Below are 21,916 nucleotides of genomic sequence, written 5' to 3' on the forward strand. Positions count from 1 at the left end.
CCTGCCAGTTCTCCCGCACAGGGCTCCTCTGAGCACTCACCAAGGCAAGGCAGAGGGAATGTTTTCCCCATCCCCTTCTCATCGCAGCTGCTGTGCTCGTGGGGCTTCTCTGTGGGGCACCGCAGAGAGGACACTTCCCACCCTCACAGCCGACATTACCCCTGAACCCTCACAGGGTCCCTGCTCCGCTTCAAGCGGTTACTGGAGGAGTCCTCCTTGCCCTGAGGATCTGCCCGGTCCCTGCTCTTTGCTTTCTGCCCACAGGACAGAAAATGCTCAAAAGTTATCTCAGGGACTGTGGCGATAGGACAAGGGGTGATGGGTTCACACTGAAATAGGGGAAGGTCAGGTTGGATCTAAGGCAGAAGCTCTTCCCTGTGAGGGTGCTGAGGCGCTGGCACAGGGTGCCCAGAGAAGCTGTGGCTGCCCCATCCCTGGCAGTGTTCAAGGCCAGGTTGGACACAGGGGCTTGGAGCAAGCTGCTCTAGTGGAAGGGGTCCCTGCCTGTGGCAGGGGTCGGGATTAAACGATTTTAAGGTCCCTTCCAACCCAAACCAGGCTGTGATTCTATCATCTTCCTGCAGAGGATGCTGCTCTTCCTCATTTCATCCCCTGGCTTGCTGGAACAAAGCAACTCCAGAGCAAAACCAAAGACCTTACATGAACACGCAAAGCAGCCTGGACATGCAAATGCAAATGCAAGATAAGGACCTGATTTGAGGACAGAACGGTTGCACTTTAGGCACTTTAGAAGAAGCAGTAGAATCACCGAATCTCAGGATGGTTTGCCCCTGCTCCTGGGATAGACGTTGTTGTGCACGAAACAGAGCAGCGGCTGGCTTTGGATGTGGGATAATTGAATTTCCACTGTTCAGAGCTGTTTCTTTACATCAACAGGTCCTCCAACAGGAACAACAAAAGAATATCCAAGATCTGAATCCCCCCTGAGCATTCATAGCCCCTTTCCAACAGTTCCTACCATGCGAGCTCAAAGCCTCCCTGACTATTTTCATTCATCAGCCCTTGCTGGAGAAGCAAACCCCACCGTTTCCATGAACAGCAGAAGAACCAGCAAGGTCAGCTATGAAAGCCCATCACTAAAGCAAAGTTAACCGTGGCTGATCTTCCACTTACAATGTCTTCAACCACCCCCAGAACCAAAACCTTCATAACAACCGAGATTCCAACGGGGAAGAGGTGAAATTCCCAGTGATGAAAACGTTGTGATCATTCAGAGATATGGGGAGCATTCCTGCCTCAACCTCCTGCTAAAGAGTCAGACTTGTCTTCCCTGGTATTATCCATATGGCCAGGAACCTCATCCTGCTCTTCGCAAAGATGTCCATGGACTTCTGCAAGCATTTGGGGCTTCAAAGTTCTTCAGAACAACAAAATACACCGAGTCTGCACCACAAAGCTCTTTGTGAAACTTCAGATCATGTAGTAACCTCGGCAAGGGAACCACTGGGAATTACAAATCATTCCAGAAACCTCCCCAGCCCAGCACTGCAGAAACCACCACGAAAAGCCCTTCTGACGTAGCCTGAAAGTCAGCACCCAGCTATTGCAATCCCCTCCCTCCCTTCTCCTGGAAGGAGGCATAGGAAGAAAATACTGCAGGGAACTGGCATCCCCCCCCTTGCACATGGAGAAACCCTCCTTGGACTCACTCCTGTGAATGAAAGACAGTGTCCTCCTCTCCAGTGAGATGCGGAGAGAGGGAAAAGCAGGTGGTGGACTCTGCACCTCTTGCTTGCTTTGGCTCAGTCTTCGGGTGAGGCTGTGGCAGAAGGCAGGTCCCTTGTCCCAGGCTGTCCCTGTGCCTCCTGTGCTGTGGTGCCCGGTTCTCCTCCAGCACTGTCAGGTTACCCAGGCTGCAGCTCCCGGAGGTGGTGCAGGAGCCCCAGGGACCCATGGCCGTGCTGTGGGAGGGCAGGCGCGGCACTCAGGGACAAGGAAGAGGTGGGACGGGGGCACGGGTCTTCACTCCATCTCTGTGCATGAGAGAGGAAAAGGTCACCAGTTTGGAAGGGCCGGGGCTTGGAGCGAGCAGCTCCAGCGGAAGGGGTCCCTGCCCGTGGCAGGGGTTGGAGCTGGAGGAGCTTTAAGGTCCCTCCCAGCCCAAACCAGGCTGGGATTCTATAGAAGCATCACCAAACCCTCAGCCCCCAGCTGCGTGGCACAGGCAGAGGGCACAGCGAGGGCTGCTTCCTGGGTCAGACACCATCAGTCGAAGCCCTCCCTGGCTCAATGGCTCCAAAGGGAGAGACCCATCCCCAATCCCAGATCACCTCCCTCCTTCAGCCGGCGCGTCCCTGGGCTCCCTCTGCAGCTCCCTGATGTGCTGCTGGATTTGATCCCGGAGGCCACACAGGACACGGAGCGCGGGGCTGGGGGAGAGGAGAGGAGCTGCAGGACACAGCCCACAGCCAGCCCAGGAGCACCCATGGCTCCTCCACAGGAGCCCACATCACCCCCCTGTGCGTGAGCACCCTGCAGCCATGGGACTCACCTGACCGCTGCCGGCAGCGGGCCCTGCCCCATGGGGTGCAGGTTGTGTTGGCACGGGCACGCTGAGGTGGTCCCCGTGGCCGGGCAGCTCCCAGCCTGCTCCCATGGGTGGCTCAGGCGGTGCTGCAGCCGTGCGGTCCTGACAGCCCTTTCCTTGAGGAGCAGTTGCTGGGAGAGGCAAGGATCAGAGCGGAACCCGCACCCCCAGGTCTGCCCCCCAGCTCCATTCAGCCTCTTATAGAAACTGCTGGCCTTGCAGCCAGGTCAGAGCTCCTGGGAAAGCCCTGGAGCCACCTTGTACGCATAGGGCTGAGCAGGAAGGGGTTGGAATGAGCAGGCACGAAGGCACCCGATGGGCTATCTCTTCTGCTCCCTGAGCATCCCCAGCCCTGCCAAAGTGCAAGCTGCTGAGCTTGCTGCCTGCTGCACCCAGCAGTCCAGGGTGACCCCGGGGGAGCAGCACATCTGGGCTGATGTGCTCCCCAGTGCTGCTCCCGTCCCTGTGTGAGCCATAGCCCCTGGACCGGGTGGTTTGGCTGTGGCTGAACACAACAGGCCATGGTGTGTGCTGGCAGATGGACCCTGCCCGTGTTCATTCAGCTCCAGTGCCCTTGAGTTATTCCATATCCCCCCCATTCCTTTCTCCCTTCCCCACCTGCTCCAGAGCCTCCTGGAGCTGCTGAAGGGCGTCCACCTTCTCCTTCAGGAGCAGCACATGGAGCCGGCACAGCACCTCCTGCCTCTGCCGCAGCAGGCAGTGGGAGCGATGCTCCAGCTCCCGGAGCCTCTGCAGAAGAAGCTGGGCTCACGCCACCCCTTGGGGCAGCCCGTGCCCCCCTCCTTGCTCTTCCCAAGGGCAGTCACTGTGCAGGACACCCCGAGCCCCCCCTCAGCCAGGCACAGGGGGTGGTGACACCCCGGGAAGAGCTGGGGTTTGCTGGGGAAGGGTCACCAGCACCAGGATCACCACCCGGCATCAAGCCCTGCCTGCACCCAGGGGCCTCTGCTGGGACTCTTCAGAGCAATGGCCAGGCCTGAGCACAGCCGAAGAGTCGTTTCCTGACAAACCCTTCCCTCCGAAGCTCCAGCCCTCAATAAACCCTTCCCACAGGTAAATTTAGTTTGGCTCCTTAGGAATCTGGGCAGCGCTGAACACTTCCCATAGGACATGCGCATGCCTGGCTAAGGGGCTTAGCCTCCAGCGGGGAATGTGAAGCGCTCCTTCCCAGGGAACCTCCAGTGTGATCCTGACCGTGCTGGGAAGCCAGGAGGCCACTGACCTTCTGTAGCTCCAGTTTCTCCTCTTGCAAAGCCATTCTTTTCCTCCTCTCCATCTCCAGCCCCTCCTGGCAGCAGTCACAGGCTCTTTGCCCCTGCCAACACTGGAAAATCCCCCTTTTCCACCTCCCATGTCCTTGTCTCTTCCGGGAGCCGGCTCTGGTCCCTCTGCGGCGCTCAGGAGCCCCAGTGCTCTACCCTCCCTAAGCCCAGCCCCTGCAGCCCCCTGTCCCCCAGCCTGTCCTTGCCACCGGGGCTGTCCCTGGCCACCCCGCTTTGCCCAGCTCGAGGGCACCTCACCATCCTCTCCAGGCCCATCGGGTCCCAGCAGCACGCGTCCAGCCCAGCCCTGCAGGGAGGACACCATCACCCACTTCCCCATTGGCACCACTGCAGACAGCGGCCCCACAGATGCCCACTCAGCACCAGCGGTCCAGAACCCTCCTTGGGCTCCCAGTGTCACGTTCTGCTCCCAGGCACTGGCACCTGTGAGCATCCCCGAGCTGTGTCTCCAGCCTCAGCACAGGATCCATCATCCCTGGACCCACAGTACCTGGCTCTGTCCACTTTGCTCCGAGTCCCCTTTGCAGCAGCTCCTGTGTCCCATGTCCCCTCCTGCCTCCCCTGCGGAGACCAATGCAGCGACACCGGCCGCCTCGCTGCATGCTGGCGACAAACCCATTGTCCTTTCCCACCGCATCCCCATGGCCACCACACGGGACACGAGGATCAGGACCAGGTTTGGTCTCCAGGAGCCCATTCCCACCCCGTGCACCCCGACACAGCCGGGGCTGCTCCCTGGGCAGCCCCCACCCCTCGGTACCCCACAGCAGGGCACAGCCGTCCCTCGGGGGCTGTGTTTGGGGCCGTACCTTGCAGGGCAGGACAACCCCCTGCTTCCCACGCAGCCAGGGGGCCGCTCGTGCAGGGCGGGGTGACCCGTCCGCCCCGGCCCCACATCCCCCGAGGGGTCCTGATGCTGTGGGACCGGTGAGAGAAACGGCATTTGGGGATGGGGGGAGCCCACGCAGCCCGTGAGCAACTGGTGCCGTGCCCAGGGGGTGCCTGCCCCGGCCATGCCCCTTCCCCATGCTTGGCACCCCCAGCACCCTGCAGCCAGCCCGGACTCACGGGGAGGGGCGCAGGGAGCTCGGACCCATCTGCTGCCTGCTCCTCCCTTCGCACCGCTCCCGGGCTGTCCCTGGGGTGCCTCCCGCCGCAGCGGGACCGGGGCCTCGCTGCTGCGGTGCCCCCTGCTCCTGGCGTAGCCGGTCCGTGGCACAGGGCCCGCAGCTCCCCGCGGACCCCGGGCAGCCGGGTCCTTCCCTTGCCCGCCCCAGGTGATGCCCCATTGCTCTTGTCCGTGGGGAGAGGCGCCCAGGGCCAGGGATGGGTGCGGGGAGGGCCCTGGCCGGGCCCCCCCTCCGCTCACCCCCAGAGCTCCGCTCCGGCTCAGGCTGGAAATCCTCCCTCCCAGGGACTCCAGGCTCCCCGCCCTCACCAGCGCTAGGGACCTGCCCTGCACCGAGGGCGGCCGGACACGAGGGCTGCTCCCTGCGGGGAGCAAGGGCTCATCGGGCCCAGGAGCACGGCCCGCAGCGGGCTCCTCCTCCGAGGACAGCAGGGGCCGCGCCGCGCCCGCCCGGAGCCTGTCCGCCAAGTCCTCGGTGCGGACGGAGCTGGAGCTGCCCCGATCCCCCGGGAGGGGCCGGGAGCCCAGGAGCGGAGCCAGCCCCCGGCAGCGCTGCTCCCCCCGGACAGCGCTGGCGCCGCCCCGGGGACACCCGGCTCCGGGTCCCGGCAGAGCTGCGGGAGAGAGCAGAGCCCTGAGCACCCCGCGCCGGACCCGGACACCCGCGTGGGACCCAGCTCCGGGGCACCGGCACCGCCCGGTCCCACCGGGGAGCATTTGGTGCTCCCCGAACCCTGGACTCTTCCCACCCTCCCCAGCCAGATCCCGACTTCAGCCGCTCCTTCCCCAGCAGGGACCTGGAGAGGGGCCTGGGACAAGGGATGTAGGGACAGGCCAAGGGGAATGGCTTTAACCTGCCAGAGGGGAGACTGAGATGAGCTCTGAGGCAGAAGCTCTTCCCTGTGAGGGTGCTGAGGCGCTGGCACAGGGTGCCCAGAGAAGCTGTGGCTGCCCCATCCCTGGCAGTGTTCAAGGCCAGGTTGGACACAGGGGCTTGGAGCAAGCTGCTCTAGTGGAAGGGGTCCCTGCCCGTGGCAGGGGTTGGAGCTGGAGGAGCTTTAAGGTCCCTTCAACCCAAACCAGGCTGGGATTCTGGGATTCAAAACACAAAGTTCCAACATCCCCTCCTGGGTTTATAACCCTGGTGATGTTTCCTCTGATGGACGCTCCCGGGCGCTGCTGCAGCAGCTCAGCTCAGTGGGTGCAGCACAAAGCCTTGTTGGGGCTGCAGGGCACAGGGGAGGATGCTCTTAGCTCTTCAAGCACAAACTATGGGAAGCCACTGCCTGATGGGAGAGCCCTGCTCCCAACCCACCTTTTGGGATCTCTGCGGGAGCCCCTCTGACATCTCCCAGCACCAGGTTTGCTCTCCCAGCCCTTGCTGCTCTGCCATGTGCCTGTCCCCACCGGGCATCACTGCGGGACAGGGGGCAAGGCAGAGCTAGGAGAGCACCCAAGTGCCCTGTCCCCACTCACCAGCCAGCCAGGAGCCATTGAGGAAGGTGTCAGGAGCGATGGCACCGTCCCTGCCGCTGCCTGTGCCCAGGCTGTGGTGCTGCAGAGGGGACACCAGGGCATGGGGCACTGCGCACCCTCCATCAGTGCCCCCCGGGGCTGTCCCACTGCACCCCCACAACGTGACCCCCTGCCCCACACCTGGCTGTGCTGGGCATCAGCGGGGTCCAGCCCTTGGTCCTGGTGTTTCCTTGCCCAGGATCCTGCAAATCCCAGCAGCTTCCCTGGGCCCAGCCCTGAAGAGAGGAGGAAGTCAGTGCTGCAGGTCAGGACAGAGCAGCAGCTCCTAAAGCCCTGGGGGGCAAACCCCCTGTGCTGGGGAGTGGGGAGCAGGCAGGGAGGGCAGCAGCAGCAGCAGCAGCCCTGGCCTGTTTCACCCAGGGCTTCCAAACTGCTCCGCTGTGGCGTGGATGGGACAAGCGTGTCCCTGGCAGTACTGGACCAAAGGCACGGGGAGATACAGACATCCCTCTGGCTGCAGTCTTACTGCGGGTCTGGCCTTTGGAGACAGCTTCCTCCAGCTCCATGCCTGCCCCCAGGCCTGCAACACAAGGCAAGGTGAGGGTAACACGCTAGAAGCCCCCGTGCACTCATCAGGCTTCAGAGCGAACACACCGACATCCCCACAGCCCCCCAGCTCCAGCGCCGTGGCACCGGCAGCTCTGCAGGTGCTGTAGGACACAGCTTTGCCTCCCATTGAAGCCAAGATTCCGGCACACTGGAGCTGCCAGGCCTTCACCTGGGGCCGTGTGCCCCATGTGCTGCTGTCTGCACCCAGTGCAGGGATGCTCCTCCCCAGCTCCAGGGCCTGCATGGACAGAGCGGGTGCGGTACGAGGGTCCCCAACCCAAACCTTTGCTTACCTGATCAGACTGGGCTGGTGTGGGCAGGACAGTGGGACGGGACAAGACAGAGGGACAGGACAGCGGGACAGGACGGGACATTGGGATGGGACAGCGGGACAGGCTGCGCTGTGTGTGCCTGTCTCCTGGCAACGCTGCAGCCTCCAACCAGTCTGAGCCTGCCTGGGCTTCCCCCACCCGCCTGCAGCTCCCCTGGGCCACCTCTCCTCTGCCCTGGGCAACCACCTTCTGCCTTGGCCAACCTGCACTGGGACATCTCCTCCCGGGTGCTCTCCTCCCCTGGGCTTCCCCCTTCTCCCCTAAGCTCCTCCTGGACGACCTTCTTCCATGGGTCCCTGCCCCTGGACGTCCTCTCGTGTTCCTGCTTTCCTAGACCTCCCCTCGGACATCTCCAGCCTTGGACAGTCCCTGCTGAGCCAATTCCTCCCCTGTCCTCCCCTCCCTCTCCCCAGACCACCTTCCCTGCACCATCTCCTCTCTGGGCAACCTGATCCTTCTCCATCGACGCCCCTTGTCCCCTGTGCCACCCCTTAAAGCCCTCATCCCTGGGCCATCTCCTTCCCTGAGCTACCTCCCACAGTCCATCCCCTCTCTGGATCCTCTCCCTGGCCACCCCACCTACCATCCACCACGGAGCTCACCCACCTCAGGGCTCCTCCATGCCCCGCACCTGCATCCTTGGGGGAGCGAGTGACCATCTCAGCACTGCGGCTTTTAAAACTCCCGAATCCAAGTTTTATTTCTGTGTAGGAGAAGAGGGATCACTCACAATATATTGTTCCAAAAGAAATACATCCGACAGCATTTACAGTGGAATGACATTAAAATCCTCGGGGAGGGGCAACAGAAAGAGCAGGGGATGTGCTGTGGGTAAGTGCTGCCGTTAGGAGGTCTCCAAAGAGTGGAATTCTTAAAATCAGCCTCAAAAAAGAGGGAATTCTGCCTTGGGGTGTTCCTGGCGCTGCCCCACGGGGCTGAGCGGGGTCTGGGATGGGCTTTCAAAACGGCAGCAGCAATGGGGTACAGCAGAGAGCACGTCCCAGGCTCCCAGAGCCCAGCAGGACCCTCGGTGCCAGCACTTACTGAGCTCTCCTCTGCCGTGGGAACGCTTGGCTCCTGGATGGGGAACAGCCGGGGCAGGAGCTCCTCACCCCTCCAGCTGCACTGACAGAGCAGACAGGGCACATGAGGCAGCTGATGAGCTCCATTTCCAGCCCCTTTCACAATAAGCCCCACCCTGGGCAGCTTTGGTTGCCACCACAAACCACGCTGCAATGCCCATGGAGCCGGGAAGTGGCCTGGAGCAAGGGGGGGGACACCGAGCACCTCCCTTCAAACCCCAGATGCAGCGTTCCCAGAAGGGGATGCCTGTGTAACACTGCCTGAACGCTCCCGCATCCAGCTCTGGGGTAACGTGTTGCTTCTCCGCTTTGGGAGTTACCCGGCTGCCATCAGCCCTACATCCTACCTCGGGGGTGAGCCCAGGGAAATGGTGCTACAAAAACTCAGACAGACACTTCTGTCTTCATTATTTTTCATCTATTGTGTACCATAGAAATTTAAGCAAAATAATTTTATATATATTTATATATATATGTATAAATTAGAAGCAAATAAATAAGATTAAAGGGTACATGGGAATCCGTGGGTGTTGCCACTCCCAAGAGCCAACTCACTACTGTTATGCCGTATAAGGTCTATATATACTGTACATGTAGGTGTGCTGTGAAGAACAGGTATGGAAGGTGCTGGAAGAGAAGCCAACCAGGAGGAGACTGATGGTTGAAGAACCTGATTGCATACGTGTCCCATGTGCAGCCTGGGGATTCCAGTTACCATTGCCTCAAAGTTCATTATTGCTAATTATCTTCCAATGTGGATGTGACAGTCCGGCTAGGGGCGGGCTCTGACCCCTGCGAGGCAGCAGCGGGTGATATGGTGAAGACATCAAACTGAGATCCGATGGGGCAAACGTCCAGGTCCCTGACACTCTCTGGCCCAGCAGATCCCACGTTCAGGACCTGCCACCTCCATCCTCCCGTTCCATGCCCCAGCACCGCTCGCTCCTGGTCCTCGCCGATCATCAGCAGGGATTGCTCCGCTCCTCCCGGCAGGTCCAGGGCTGCAGGAGGGGCCAGGAGGGACGTGGGGCTCCCCCAGCCCCGTGCTCAGGCTGCTTTAGCGATTACCTGAAACTGCTCCTGCAATAGAGCAGCCACAAGGGGAGGACGAAGGGAGCTGGGCTGTGGGTGCCCTCCAGGCTCAGCCCCACCATGCCAGGGGACCATGGACCAGAGCTGCATGGCTTGATGGGGAAGACACAGGGATGGGAGACCCAGGACCAAGACTGTGCCTCAGGGAGGCTCCATCCCATTGGCACCATGGCACCTCTTCCCTCCCGGTGTCTGGCAGAGCTCAGCAGGGAGATGCTGCCTACAGAGCCAGCACCGAGGTTCAGCCCCTTGGCTGCAGTGGTACAGAGCGGGAGAGGGCCAGAACGTGGACCCCAGAGCATCACTGGGGACAAACCTCTTTGCCCTGGGTCTGCCAAGTATTCCCAACATCGGCAAGGCTGTTTCTCCTTTGGATGTGGCTGCAGGAAAACCAAACCAACCCAAACCTCACTCAAATCATTCTAACAAAGCATCATGTTAAAGACAGTCCCAAACCTTGGCTAAGCACAGCAGACTGCAGGGAATCTGCTCCAGTGCTTCTTAAGGAAAAAGGGAAAAAAACCAACCCAAAGTCACAGCTGAAATATCCAAATTGGTGTTACTGGGACCACTGGGCACCGTGGGACCCACCAAAAGCCTCCAGGATCAAGTGTCACAGCCCCTGGGGACCGATTTCCCAGCAGGACACCGCGTTGTTCACGTCTGTCTTTGAGGGAACCCGAACCAGGAGCCGACGTAAAAAAATAAAGTAATTCCATCAAGTCCACACAGAAACGGGGGAAAAGAGAAAACCACGTCAAAGGGAAGAGCTCACACGTGTGCACTGCATCCCCACAGCGTGAGCATCTTTGGAAGCTGACATCTCAACCAGCACAGCCGAGATGCTGCAAGACAGAGGCAGCAGCTCCTGGCAGCAGCAAACGCATTCAGGTAGGATGGAGCCAGCCTCGGGGGTCCTCCCGCCTCGGCAGCTGCTGCAAACCCATCGGTGAACTCCACCAGCCATTTATTAGTGCGTAAAAAAATAGGTTTGGAGTCCCTGGGTACGTTTGCTTCTCACATTCCTGCAGGGGCTGACTCGGGGGGGATGTATTTGCCCTGTCAAGCGCCAGCGGGATGCTGCCAGCGTGGCCTCGCTGTCCCTCTGTCTTGTCCCGGTGAGCAGAGGCCGGCCCGGGGGCGGCTCAGAAGATGTCGGGGCACGTGCTCCAGTCCTGCTTGTCCTTGGCCTCCCAGTAGCCACCTTTATAGACACAGATGAGCTCCCCTGTCATGGCGTCCAACTTGCGCTCAAACCACAGTGGGATGTAGCCCTCGTAGTCCTTGCCTGGCAGGGGGAATCGCAGAATAGTTCGGGTTGGAAAGGACCTTAAGATCATCCAGTTCCAACCCCCTGCCATGGGCAGGGACACCTCACACTAAACCATGGCACCTAAGGCTCTGTCCAGTCTGGCCTTGAACACCGCCAGGGATGGAGCATTCACAACTTCCATGGGCAACCCATTCCAGTGCCTCACCACCCTCACAGTAAAGAATTTCCTCCTTATATCCAATCTAAACTTCCCCTGTTTGTTTGAACCCATCACCCCTTGTCCTATCACTACAGTCCCTAATGAAGAGTTCCTCCCCAGCATCCCTACAGACCCCCTAAACACAGGATAAGGGATGCTTTTCCCAGCCGAAAGCTGGTGAATCCCATGCTAAGAGCCACAGGGCCCTTCCTGCATCCCCCAGACCGAGCGGGGGGGTTTCAACGCTGCATCCCCCCCTCCCAGGGTGGTCCCTGCCCCGCCAGCATCCCACAGGATCTCACCTTCCTCCAGGGCCTCCACGGCCTCGGCCTCCCTCCGGCGCCGCACGGCTCGCTGCTTCTCCTCCAGCCGCTGCTTCTCCACGTTGGCCTCGTCCCAGCGGCCGCTCTCCATGAGGCGCTGGTCGGGGCGCAGGCGGCTGTCGGTGGGGGCCACGCGCTCCTCGGGCTCGTTCAGCGTGAGGGCCAGCTCCGAGAAGAAGTACATGTTCTCAGCGTTCTCCCTGCGGCCACAGAGCCCCGGTCAGCGCGGTGGAGGTGCTCCCACCTGGAGCAGAGCTCCCCAGCCCCCCGTGTCCTCACGTCTCATCCCAGCCCCACTGATGCTTCTCCTGCCACCCCAAACCAGAGGTTTTTTTACAGGGTGCCCAGAGAAGCTGTGGCTGCCCCATCCCTGGCAGTGTTCAAGGCCGGGTTGGACACAGGGGCTTGGAGCAAGCTGCTCTAGTGGAAGGGGTCCCTGCCCGTGGCAGGGGTTGGAGCTGGAGGAGCTCTGAGGTCCCTTCAGCCCAAACCAGGCTGGGATCTGGGGAGCCTCTCCTCCCACCTGCTAAATGGAGATGCCGGTGATGCTTTGACAGATGTCTTGGAGGGGAGCAGATCCCTCCTCTGCTGCCTCCACACGGGCAGGGTAAAAGCCAAGCCTATGACTTCTGAGTGCACAGCCAAGGCAGAGAATGGCTTCACCCAAAAGCTGCTGGATCACAGAATCACAGAGAATTCCAGCCCGGTTTGGGTTGGAAAGGACCTTAAGATCATCCAGTTCCAGCCTCCTGCCATGGGCAGGGGCACCTTCCACTGACTTCAGAGCATCCCTGCTGTGGGCAGGAGAGTCAAGAGGACCGCTCTCCTGAGGGCTAAAGCAGCTGGTGGAACAGAATGGCCAGGGATGCCTATGCAGCCCACACATCTCCTGCCAACACCAGCGGCCCAAAAACCAGTACCTCCAACTGCCCCAACATCCCTCAAAGCCACCCTCCCCTTGCAGGGAGCTGCTGTGTGCAGCCACACAAAGCCCTGCTCCCCTTCCCATGTCCTCTGCTCTGGGCACACGAGTTCACCCCGTGGGGCTCAGGGTGACAGGAGGGACTCACGGGAGGGGGTACTTCTTCCACAGGACCTTTGGAGACAACGTCTGGTAGACGGTTTTCTGCTTCCCCTCCATGCTGGTGCTGCCGTGGCTGCTCTGCACGATCTTGGAGCACTCCATCTTCTCATCCCACGTGCCAGACATGACGTAGTGCGCTTTGCCATCGGCGTCGCTCACCACCCCTGTCACCTGGCAGGAGGAGATGGCTCTGGTGACGTTTGGAAAGGCCCAGAGGACAGGCAGAGGTGCAGGGGGAACAACACCCTCCAGGTCCCCAACCGGAGCCCAGGACGGGGGAGTGTGCGCCCATTCTGACCGTGAAGGGGGGTCTTCAGCCCATCAAACCCTTCCCAGGTCTCAGTGCTGCAGCTCCAGCACATGGAGAACCCAACATGGGCTCTGCTTGGAGGTGCCCCCCAGCCCTCCCTGGTGACCCATGGCAGAGGGGCCAGCATGGGCAGGACTGTGGCCCTCTGAGCCCAGCTTAGAGGCAAGAGCCAGGTCTCATCCCAGCCAGGACAGGCAGAAGGAGCAGGGAGATTGCTGGATACACACCTTTCGGGGAACATCTCTGGAGAAGTAGCTGTAGGGGGTAAATTTCAGCTGGCATTTATCTTTTGACTTATGGTTAACAATCTCTATTTCACCAGACTAGATAAAAGACACAGAACCAGAGCAAGTGAGAGGCTTGGCAAGGAGACAAATCAGGCATTAGTTGTAGTGCAGGTACAGATCAACACCAGCCGCAGCATCACCCACGTCTGCAGCCCCCACCCGGCCACCCCAGGCAGCCCCATGGGGTCGAACCCATCACCCACCCTGCCCCATGGAGCTGCTGGATTTGGGAAGAACCATGAGAAGCTGCTCCGGGAAGCTTCGCCCCATCCCTGCAGGGAAGCACAGCTTCCTATTGTGGTAGGAGTACGGTGGGGACACCAACATCCACCTCAGGAAGGCAATGCCTCTCCAGCCCCCCTGCCCAGAGCCAGGTGAGGCCAGGCAGGACCCATCACCTCAGACCCGTAGGCACCAACCTGGTCAATCCAGAGCTTGCCCACAATGATGTTGTGAACAGTGGAGGTGACTTTCCTCCAGACATAGTGATTCCCACTGGAGTGGAACTCGAGGTGGATGGCACCTGCAGAGAGAGGGCAGGGCTGTGGGCACCACCCCAGCACCATGCTGGTCCTCAGAGCCAGCCCAGCCCCTCTACCTGCCTCTCCCATCATTCATCCTTCTCATTGCTGCATGCTCCATTTTCTGCTGCAGGCAGGGACCTGCACAGCCTCTGCCCTCTTCCCAACACCCCAAAACCACTCATTTCAAAAGCAGGTCAGAAAGGTGCTGCCTGGTTGACTCTCAATGTCAAAACCACTTCTACTCAGCCCAGGGACAGGCAGAAGACAAACAGAACAGTGGAAGGAAGCAGCTTATTGCATCTGGCTGCTGGGGAGGGGGTTAAACCAGGCAGCAAGACAACCTGTAAGTATCACTTCAAGAGAAATCAATTCATGGGCAAGCAGGGCATTTCCAAAGCACCTCTGCTATGGTGCCAGCAGCAAGCAACGCAGCCTCTGCAGCTGATACATTCATTTCCAGGGGAGATGAGTTAGCACCAGTCATCAGGAGCACCAATCCGTGCTCCCAGGGTGGAATTCACTGGGCCCTGGGTGAGCCCAAGGCACTGCCAAGCTGCTCTAAACTTTAGGTATTGCATGAGCAGTGCAGGGATAAAAGCAAGCCCCAAACCTCAGCGTGTCACCTACCCAGTGGCATGATGGAGAGGTATTTGCCCCTGAACTTGCTGGCAATGGTGATTTCCTGCCACAAAGTCCACCCTCGCGTGGAGAAGACGTGATGGGCGGCTGCAGGGGGGTGGTGGCTCACCTGGGGAGAGGAGAAACAGCCCGTGAGGGACAGCCACCAGCACCAGAGAGCCCTGGTGAGTGCTCGCAGTATGGCTCCTGGGAGCTCCATGCCAGCTTCAGCCCTAAGGATGCTCCACTGCGCACTGGGGTGACCTCCCGTGAGGTTCCCCAGCAGCAAAAGGAGGTGAACGAAGCTCCTGCCAGGATCTGCTGAGGCTTGTTAGCAAAATGTTACCTTAGAACCACAGCCTGGTTTGGGTTGGAAGGGGCCTTAAAGCTCCTCCAGCTCCAGCCCCTGCCACAGGCAGGGACACCTTCCACTAGAGCAGCTTGCTCCAAGCCCCTGTGTCCAACCTGGCCTTGAACACTGCCAGGGATGGGGCAGCCACAGCTTCTCTGGGCACCCTGTGCCAGCGCCTCAGCACCCTCACAGGGAAGAGCTTCTGCCTCAGAGCTCATCTCAGTCTCCCCTCTGGCAGGTTAAAGCCATTCCCATGCCAGGGTGCTGAGTGCCCCAGGCTGCTGGATTACACACAGGAGCACAGCAAAATGCTCCCTGTTAAATCCCACTGTCACCAGCAGGAGACAATCCTATTTGGATAACAGGATTTCAGGCACCAGATTATCAACGCTTTGCTCAGTGCCCTGGGCTGAGCAGCACATGCAGCATTCAGGGGAGGTTCAGAGCAGCTGGAAGAGCATCCATCTGTCTGTCCCACCTTTTGCTCTACAACACTGGGATGGACACTCTGCTGCTGAAAAATGGCTTGGGTTGTGCCCGCTGCAGCTGCTGCCAACACCAACACCAACCTGCAAGCTGCCTCAGCCAGGAGGATGCTCAGTGCAAGGAAATGCTGGTGCTTTGGCTGGACACGGGCAGCAGGACAGGCACACTGAGCCCCTCCACAGCCCCCGGCTCACCTGCTCGCAGAGGGAGCGGAAGCCCAGCTCCTCGAGCCGGTCCAGCTCGTAGGTCTCCCCCAGCAGCGGGTTGAAGGGCTTTGCGGTGCGGTGGACGGTTGTGGAGTAGGAAGACACAGAGAAGGCAGCCACGAAGCACATCTGCTCCGTGGAGCTCTCGCACTTGGCCGCCTTGTCCAGCAGCTCGTGGTACTCCAGGTCCTCTGTCAGCCTCTGCAGCATGGAGAGTGGCTCGTTGAAGTTCACCTGGAGGGGCACAAGGAATGCTCAGCAAAGCAGGAGAGGTGCCAAGCCGGGCACTGCACCCTCTGCCTCCTCATCCCCCGGCACCAGGCCCTGCTGCCACCAGCACCCCACACGTGTGGCTCTCTGAGCATGGAGCAATGTGCGCCAGGAGGCCGGATCCAGGGAGGATGGAAAGGGCTGAATGGAAGCAGGAGCCCCCAGGGTGGGGGGCTGGATGAGCCAAGGCATCCTGCCTGCACCTTGCCTGCTCCCTGCCTGCACACTGCTTGCAGCCTGCCTGCACACTGCCTGTTCACTGCCTTCACACTGCCTGCTCCCTGCCTCTGCAGCATCACAGAGGCATTAAAGGTCAGAAATCCACACTCTGCTCCCTGAACTGTACCACAAGAGCTGGCTGCCCCGTGAGCTAACCAGATACAGCATCATGGAATCCAGCCTGGTTTCGGTTGAAGGGACCTTAAAGCTCCTCCAGCTCCAACCCCTGCCACGGGCAGGGACCCCTTCCACTAGAGCAGCTTGCTCCAAGCCCCTCTGTCCAGCCTGGCCTTGAACACTGCCAGGGATGGGGCAGCCACATACAGTCTCAGGTATAAACTTGCTCTGGTGATGGAGCACCAGTGACCCCCAAAACAAGCCGCAGCAGCAAAACCAGCTCCCTCCTGCCTCCCGGCCAGTGTCCACCACCCACAAGCAAGAGGCTGCACAAGGCAGGGACACGCTGCTCTCTGGCTGCCCTCCATCTCTTCCGTAACCTCCTGACAAAGCCATTCTCACACCAGCTGCAGCCCCGCTGCTCAGAAAACCTTGAAAAACCACATTTGGGGGTGTCCCTGCATAATACTGATACTAATGTCATAATTCCTGGCAGTAAAGATTCACTTTTCACTACCAGTTCAGAACAAAGAAACGTATTTTAGAAGGAGCAGATGGCTGAAGGATGGGAGCACCACTTCTATAAGCCAACCTCCATATTTCATGCTAGAGAAAACAAACTCCAGCTTGTTCCACTCGTGGATTTAGCCTGTAAATAGCAGGGCTCTTACAGCACCTGAGAAGGAGCGACAGACAGGCAGCATCACATCCACATGATAAAGCAAATCACTGCTGGCTCGAGGTAACGCTTGGGAGAGATGCAGAGAGAGAACAAAGCAGCAGCTGCATCCTCCCCACTAGCATCAGCAAAGCTAAACCTTTCCACAGGGAGAGAATATAAATGGCTGTTGGAAGGAGATGAAATTGTCCTCACATTGCCTCACCATGGGCTGCTTGTTCTTGGGGTGAATCTGCCAATGAAATGCCACGTGTGGCTGAGCTTGTGGAGGCAAAGCATCTCCCTGCTGAGCTTGTGGGGTGCGAAGCATCTCCCTTTATCTGTACAGATATGCAGAGGGGAGCTGACAGTGAGTGGCTGAGCCCCTTCTTCACAAGCAGTGCTGGGAAACCAGATCCACTCACCCCAGAGAGGGATGGAGGAATTACATCCCCTGAGCCAGCAGAGGGGCTGCTGTGCCAGCAGAACATACTGCCCTGAGGTTTGGGCTCGTTTTAGCAGCTCCTGGCACGATTGGATTGATAGGGAAGGTATTGATTTCCTCTCTCCAGGAACCAGCAGCTGCTGGTATTTCACATCCTGAGCTTATTTCTGTTCCCATCACGCCTCTATCTGACACTGATGCTGCTGCAGAAATGCCAACAGACAGTGCTGGGCTGTGTATCTCGGCTGGAAATAGCACAGGCAGAGAGAACCCAGCGGTCTCACTTGGAGAACATCAGGTACTGTTTTAAGAAGAGATAAAATACCAACAATTCAGCATCCTGGCCCCTGTAACACATTCCTTCTGCTTTACCCAGCAAAGGAAGGACCCCTGATAAGGCTCATGGCTCATAAGGCTTTTTGAGGGAAAAAAGAGGCTTATAAAACATGGAAGCAAGGACAGGCAGCCTGGGAAGAATACAGGGATGTTGTCCAGGAAGCTAGGGAGCAGGTTAGGAAAACTAAGGCCCAGTTAGAATTAAACTTGGCTAGGGATGTGAAAGATAACAGGAAGGGATTCTACAGGTACATAGCGAATAAAAGGCAGACTAGGGACAACGTGGGCCCCCTCCGGAAGGCATCAGGAGAACTGGCTACCCTGGATTTGGAGAAGGCTGAGGTTCTGAATGACTTCTTTGCCTCGGTCTTCACTGGCAAAGGCTCTGACCAAACCACCCAAGTCTTGGAAGGCAGATGCAGGGACTGTGAGAATGAAGACCTTGGGCCCACTGTAGGAGAGGATCTGGTTCGAGACCATCTTAAGAACCTGAACGTGCACAAGTCCTTGGGACCTGATGAAATCCATCCACAGGTCCTGAAGGAGCTGGAGAATGAAGTTGCGAAGCCACTGGCCATCATATTTGAGAAATCATGGCAGTCAGGTGAAGTTCCCAAGGACTGGAAAAAGGGAAATATAACCCCCATTGTCAAGAAGGGGAAAATGGATGACCCAGGGAATTACAGACCAGTCAGTCTCACCTCTGTGCCTGGCAAAATCTTGGAGCAGATTCTCCTGGAAGGCATGCTAAGGCACATGAAAATCAACAAGGTGCTTGGTGACAGCCAGCATGGCTTCACTAAGGGGAAATCCTGCCTGACCAATGTGGTAGCCTTCTATGATGGGGCTACAGAACAGATGGACGGGGTAGAGCAGCTGATGGCATCTACCTGGACTTGTGCAAAGCATTCGACACCGTCCCACACGACATCCTTGTCTCTGAAGAGAGACATCAATTTGATGGATGGACCACTCGGTGGATAAAGAACTGGCTGGATGGCCGCAGGCAAAGAGTTGTGGTCAATGGCTCAGTGTCCGGCTGGAGACCAGTAACAAGTGGGGTCCCTCAGGGATCGGTGTTGGGACCGGTCTTGTTCAACATCTTTGTCGCTGCCATGGACAGTGGGATTGATGCACCCTCAGCAAGTTTGCCGATGACACCGAGCTGTGTGGTTCGGTTGATACCCTGGAGGGAAGGAATGCCATCCAGAGGGACCTCGACACGCTTGTGAGGTGGGCTGATGCCAACCTCATGGAGTTTAACCATGCCAAGTGCAAGGTCCTACACCTGGGTCGGAGCAATCCCAGGCACAGCTACAGGTTGGGCAGAGAAGAGATTCAGAGCAACCCAAGGAGAAGGACTTGGGGGTGTTGGTGGATGAGAAACTGAACATGAGCCAGCTTCAGTGTGGGCTCGCAGCCCAGAAAGCCAACCATATCCTGGGCTGCATCAAAAGGAGCATGACCAGCAGGTCCAAGGAGGTGATCCTGCCCCTCTGCTCTGCTCTTGTGAGACCTCACCTGGAGCATTGTGTGCAGTTCTGGTGTCCTCAACATAAAAAAGACATGGAACTGTTGGAACAAGTCCAGAGGAGGCCACAAGGATGATCAGGGGACTGGAGCACCTCCTGTATGAAGACAGGCTGAGAAAGTTGGGGCTGTTCAGCCTGGAGAAGAGAAGGCTGCGTGGAGACCTCAGAGCAGCTTCCAGTATCTGAAGGGGGGCTATAGGGATGCTGGGGAGGGACTCTTCATTAGGGACTGTAGTGACAGGACAAGGGGTAACGGGTTAAAACTGAAACAGGGGAAGTTTAGATTGGATATAAGGAGGAAGTTCTTTACTGTGAGGGTGGTGAAGCACTGGAATGGTTTGCCCAGGGAAGTTGTGAATGCTCCATCCCTGGTGGTGTTCAAGGCCAGGTTGGACAGAGCCTTGGGTGCCATGGTTTAGTGTGAGGTGTCCCTGCCCATGGCAGGGGGGTTGGAACTGGATGATCTCAAGGTCCTTTCCAACCCGAACTATTCTGTTATCCTATGTAACAGCCATGATGTCAAAGCCTTTCACCACAAAGCAACTGGCACTCCATCCCCATGCTGCTGGGGCAGGTTCAGCTTCCCAGCTCTCTGGCAGCAGAAAGATGATTCCAAGGGGCAAATAAATTGCAGTGAAAATGCCAGGGCTTGGAGTCAGCAGCACAGAGCAGTGAGGACACCCTGATGCTGCAGAGCAGGGCTGGGGCGGAGAGTGAGGGGGTTCCAGAGGACTCTGCCCAGTGCAAAAGCCAGACCCAGGACGGGGTTGGCTCCTGTCCCACTCGGGGCTGCTCTGCTGCCATGGGACAGAGCAGGACCAGCCAGAGCCATCGCCCAAAGCCTCTGCACAGGCAGGAGCCATGCCCACACCAAACCCTCAGCACCAGCACCACAGCAGCACCCCCTCCCCTGCCCTTGGCGCTGGGACATGCTCACTTACGGGCATGGGGATCTTGGAGAGCTCTTTGCCAATGCAGTTTTTCATGATGCTCCAGAGGTTAAGGCTGTAGTTGGGCTTGTCGGGGATGCGGCTCCGTCTCCTTTTCTTCGGCAGGAGATCTTTGCAAGTGGACTCATTGTAGCTGCTTTGATTTGAGCTTTCAAAGACCTGCAGGAGCAACAGAAGAAAACGCGGATGTAAGTTGGACTTGCCCCAAATGACCCAGCGGCTCCCGGGAGCAGCAACCACAGGTCAGGAGATACTGCGGGCACCTGTGCTGGGGAGCAGTGCTGGAGCCTGTTCTCCAGGGCATGGGGGAAATACCAGTGTCCCCAGCACCCTCCTGCTTCCCTTGGAGGGGGTTTGGGTGCCACTCTAAGAGTGCTGACATCTGTGGCTCACAGAGCAGCCAACCCTGCTCCTTCCTGGAGGCACAGAGAGTTCCTTCCCTCCTCTCCTGCTCCTCTCCCATGGTCCTAAGAACCATCCCTTCCGCCCTGCCCGGCCAACTCACACTGTCCTCCAGGGTCCAGTCCTCGGGGTGGCCCTCGCTGGCCCCACTCAGGTTACTGCCCGAACGCCTGTGGGGCAGGAAGTACAAGTCAGGGCAGAGAAAGGGAGAGAAGAGCCGAGGCTGGTGCAGCACAGCCAACATCACCCACAGCATCGCCCTGCACCAGCCCAGGGTGCTGCAGGAGAGGCAGCAAGGTGACAGGGGCCATGCACAGGCGCTGGGAGGAGATGCTCAGCACGGTATGACCCAGCCTGTGGGCAGCAAGCCCAGTGATGTGACCATGGTTCAGATCACAAGTACCTCCAGCCCAAACAGATGTCCAGGGAGGCACAAGAGCATGAGCTCTGCACACAGAGCAACCCCATGGAAGGGGATGCTGCCCTCAAGCCCAAGCACAAGGCCCAGCAAACCACTCCTTCCTGCTCTTCCTGCGCTCACAGCAGGTCACATTCTGCAGCACATGGCCCTGGGGCAGGGGCTCGTACCTGTGGTGCTTGGGGTCTGCAGTTACAGTGATAAAAGCTGGCGCATCCTCCATGGCATCAAAATACTCTGTCTCTTCATCTTCATCACTGGCCTCTCCTTTCGCAGACTGCACACTCCCTGCTGGCACAAAGGGTGTGAGACACTCAGGTGCTGCTGGTTCCCTTTAGAACCAATTGAGCACGAGTCTGTCCCCAGCACCCACCCTCCACCAGCCATTTCCCCTCCAACACTGGCTCCATCTACAGCTTGCCTCCTCCTCTCCATCCCACTCCACAACAAGAAGATGCTGTATCGATTTCCAGCTCCTAAAAGGATGTGCCCTGGCAGCACATCTCCTGCTCCCAGTGCTGCCACACAACAGCTCCCTGCTGTGCTTGGGAGAACCTCCAACTGCCACCCAGAGCGTCTGGGACCAGAGCAGCCACCCAGCTCCAGCCACCCCACCACAGCAGCCCATCAGGCTCAGCACTTGACTCAGCTTCCCAGCAGGGTTCAGCAACCTCCTTCCCTGCATCATTCCCAGGCTCCTCCGAAGGAGCAGGGTCACCCCTTGTGATAGGGTTGGGCTGGATTTGTGCAGCGTTCCCCTGCTCTCCCTACAGTGCCCCAGAGTCATTTGGGTTGGAAAAGCCCTTTAAGCTCATCCAGTCCAACCGTTCCCCAGCACTGCCAAGGCCACCACTAAGCCATGTCCTGAGCACCGCCTCTTACACGGCAACTCCATGGCATCCCTGGGCAGCCCGTTCTGGTGTTTGACAGCCCTTGCGATGAAGAAATTGTTCCCAATATCCAGTCTAGACCTCTCCTGGCACAGCTTGAAGCCGTTTGCTTGAGGCCACACAAGAAAAAGGGCAGAGCCTGGCACTGCCATCACCCTCCCCACAGCCATGATTCTCCCGCTTGAGTCTATCTATCCTTTACAATGAGACAAGGCACAACTGGCAGGATTTGGCACTGCTGCTTCCCACAGGGAAGGAGATTTGGCAGGAATACAAAAGCTATTTGATTTTATTGCCCAGTAACTCCTGCGAGCAGCAAACAAGTCCCAGTGGAGCCACCAACACCCCTCACAGCCGGGAACCCTGGGATTCCTCCAGGCACTTCCAGCAGCCAGAGAGGTGCCCACAAGTGAGGGTTCTGGCTACCAAATAGTCTGGGGTGAGC

The 21,916-nt window shown here is 58.6% G+C and overlaps 2 protein-coding genes across 6 annotated transcripts in view; both read right to left on the minus strand.

Moving 5' to 3' along the window:
- Positions 1 to 1,857: 1,857 nt before the first annotated feature.
- LOC133275596 (uncharacterized) lies at positions 1,858 to 4,528 on the minus strand. Its single transcript, XM_061465639.1, has 7 exons — positions 4,276 to 4,528; positions 4,090 to 4,138; positions 3,792 to 3,884; positions 3,167 to 3,298; positions 2,513 to 2,679; positions 2,292 to 2,390; positions 1,858 to 1,994 (listed from the first exon to the last, which is right to left on the minus strand). Exons 1-7 carry the CDS (start codon positions 4,452 to 4,454, stop codon positions 1,946 to 1,948), a joined length of 768 nt encoding a protein of 255 aa, XP_061321623.1. The 5' UTR covers positions 4,455 to 4,528; the 3' UTR covers positions 1,858 to 1,945.
- Positions 4,529 to 8,883: 4,355 nt separating this feature from the next.
- The window catches only part of OSBP2 (oxysterol binding protein 2), an 80,409-nt gene continuing 67,376 nt past the window's right edge, over positions 8,884 to 21,916 (minus strand). For all 5 annotated transcript variants that reach the window (XM_061465714.1, XM_061465713.1, XM_061465716.1 and 2 more), the window contains 10 exons: positions 20,752 to 20,869; positions 20,267 to 20,333; positions 19,753 to 19,920; positions 15,223 to 15,468; positions 14,200 to 14,320; positions 13,468 to 13,571; positions 12,989 to 13,084; positions 12,438 to 12,622; positions 11,347 to 11,567; positions 8,884 to 10,860 (listed from right to left, as the gene is read on the minus strand). In XM_061465714.1, the coding sequence (XP_061321698.1) occupies positions 10,718 to 10,860; positions 11,347 to 11,567; positions 12,438 to 12,622; positions 12,989 to 13,084; positions 13,468 to 13,571; positions 14,200 to 14,320; positions 15,223 to 15,468; positions 19,753 to 19,920; positions 20,267 to 20,333; positions 20,752 to 20,869 (1,469 nt within the window). In that variant the 3' untranslated portion in view covers positions 8,884 to 10,717. The remainder of the gene's footprint in view (positions 10,861 to 11,346; positions 11,568 to 12,437; positions 12,623 to 12,988; positions 13,085 to 13,467; positions 13,572 to 14,199; positions 14,321 to 15,222; positions 15,469 to 19,752; positions 19,921 to 20,266; positions 20,334 to 20,751; positions 20,870 to 21,916) is intronic.

This window comes from Pezoporus flaviventris, unplaced genomic scaffold (genome assembly GCF_033815535.1).
Source record: "Pezoporus flaviventris isolate CSIRO_AGI_PZ_B2104156 unplaced genomic scaffold, CSIRO_AGI_Pfla_v1 ptg000041l, whole genome shotgun sequence".
NCBI lineage: Eukaryota > Metazoa > Chordata > Aves > Psittaciformes > Psittacidae > Pezoporus > Pezoporus flaviventris.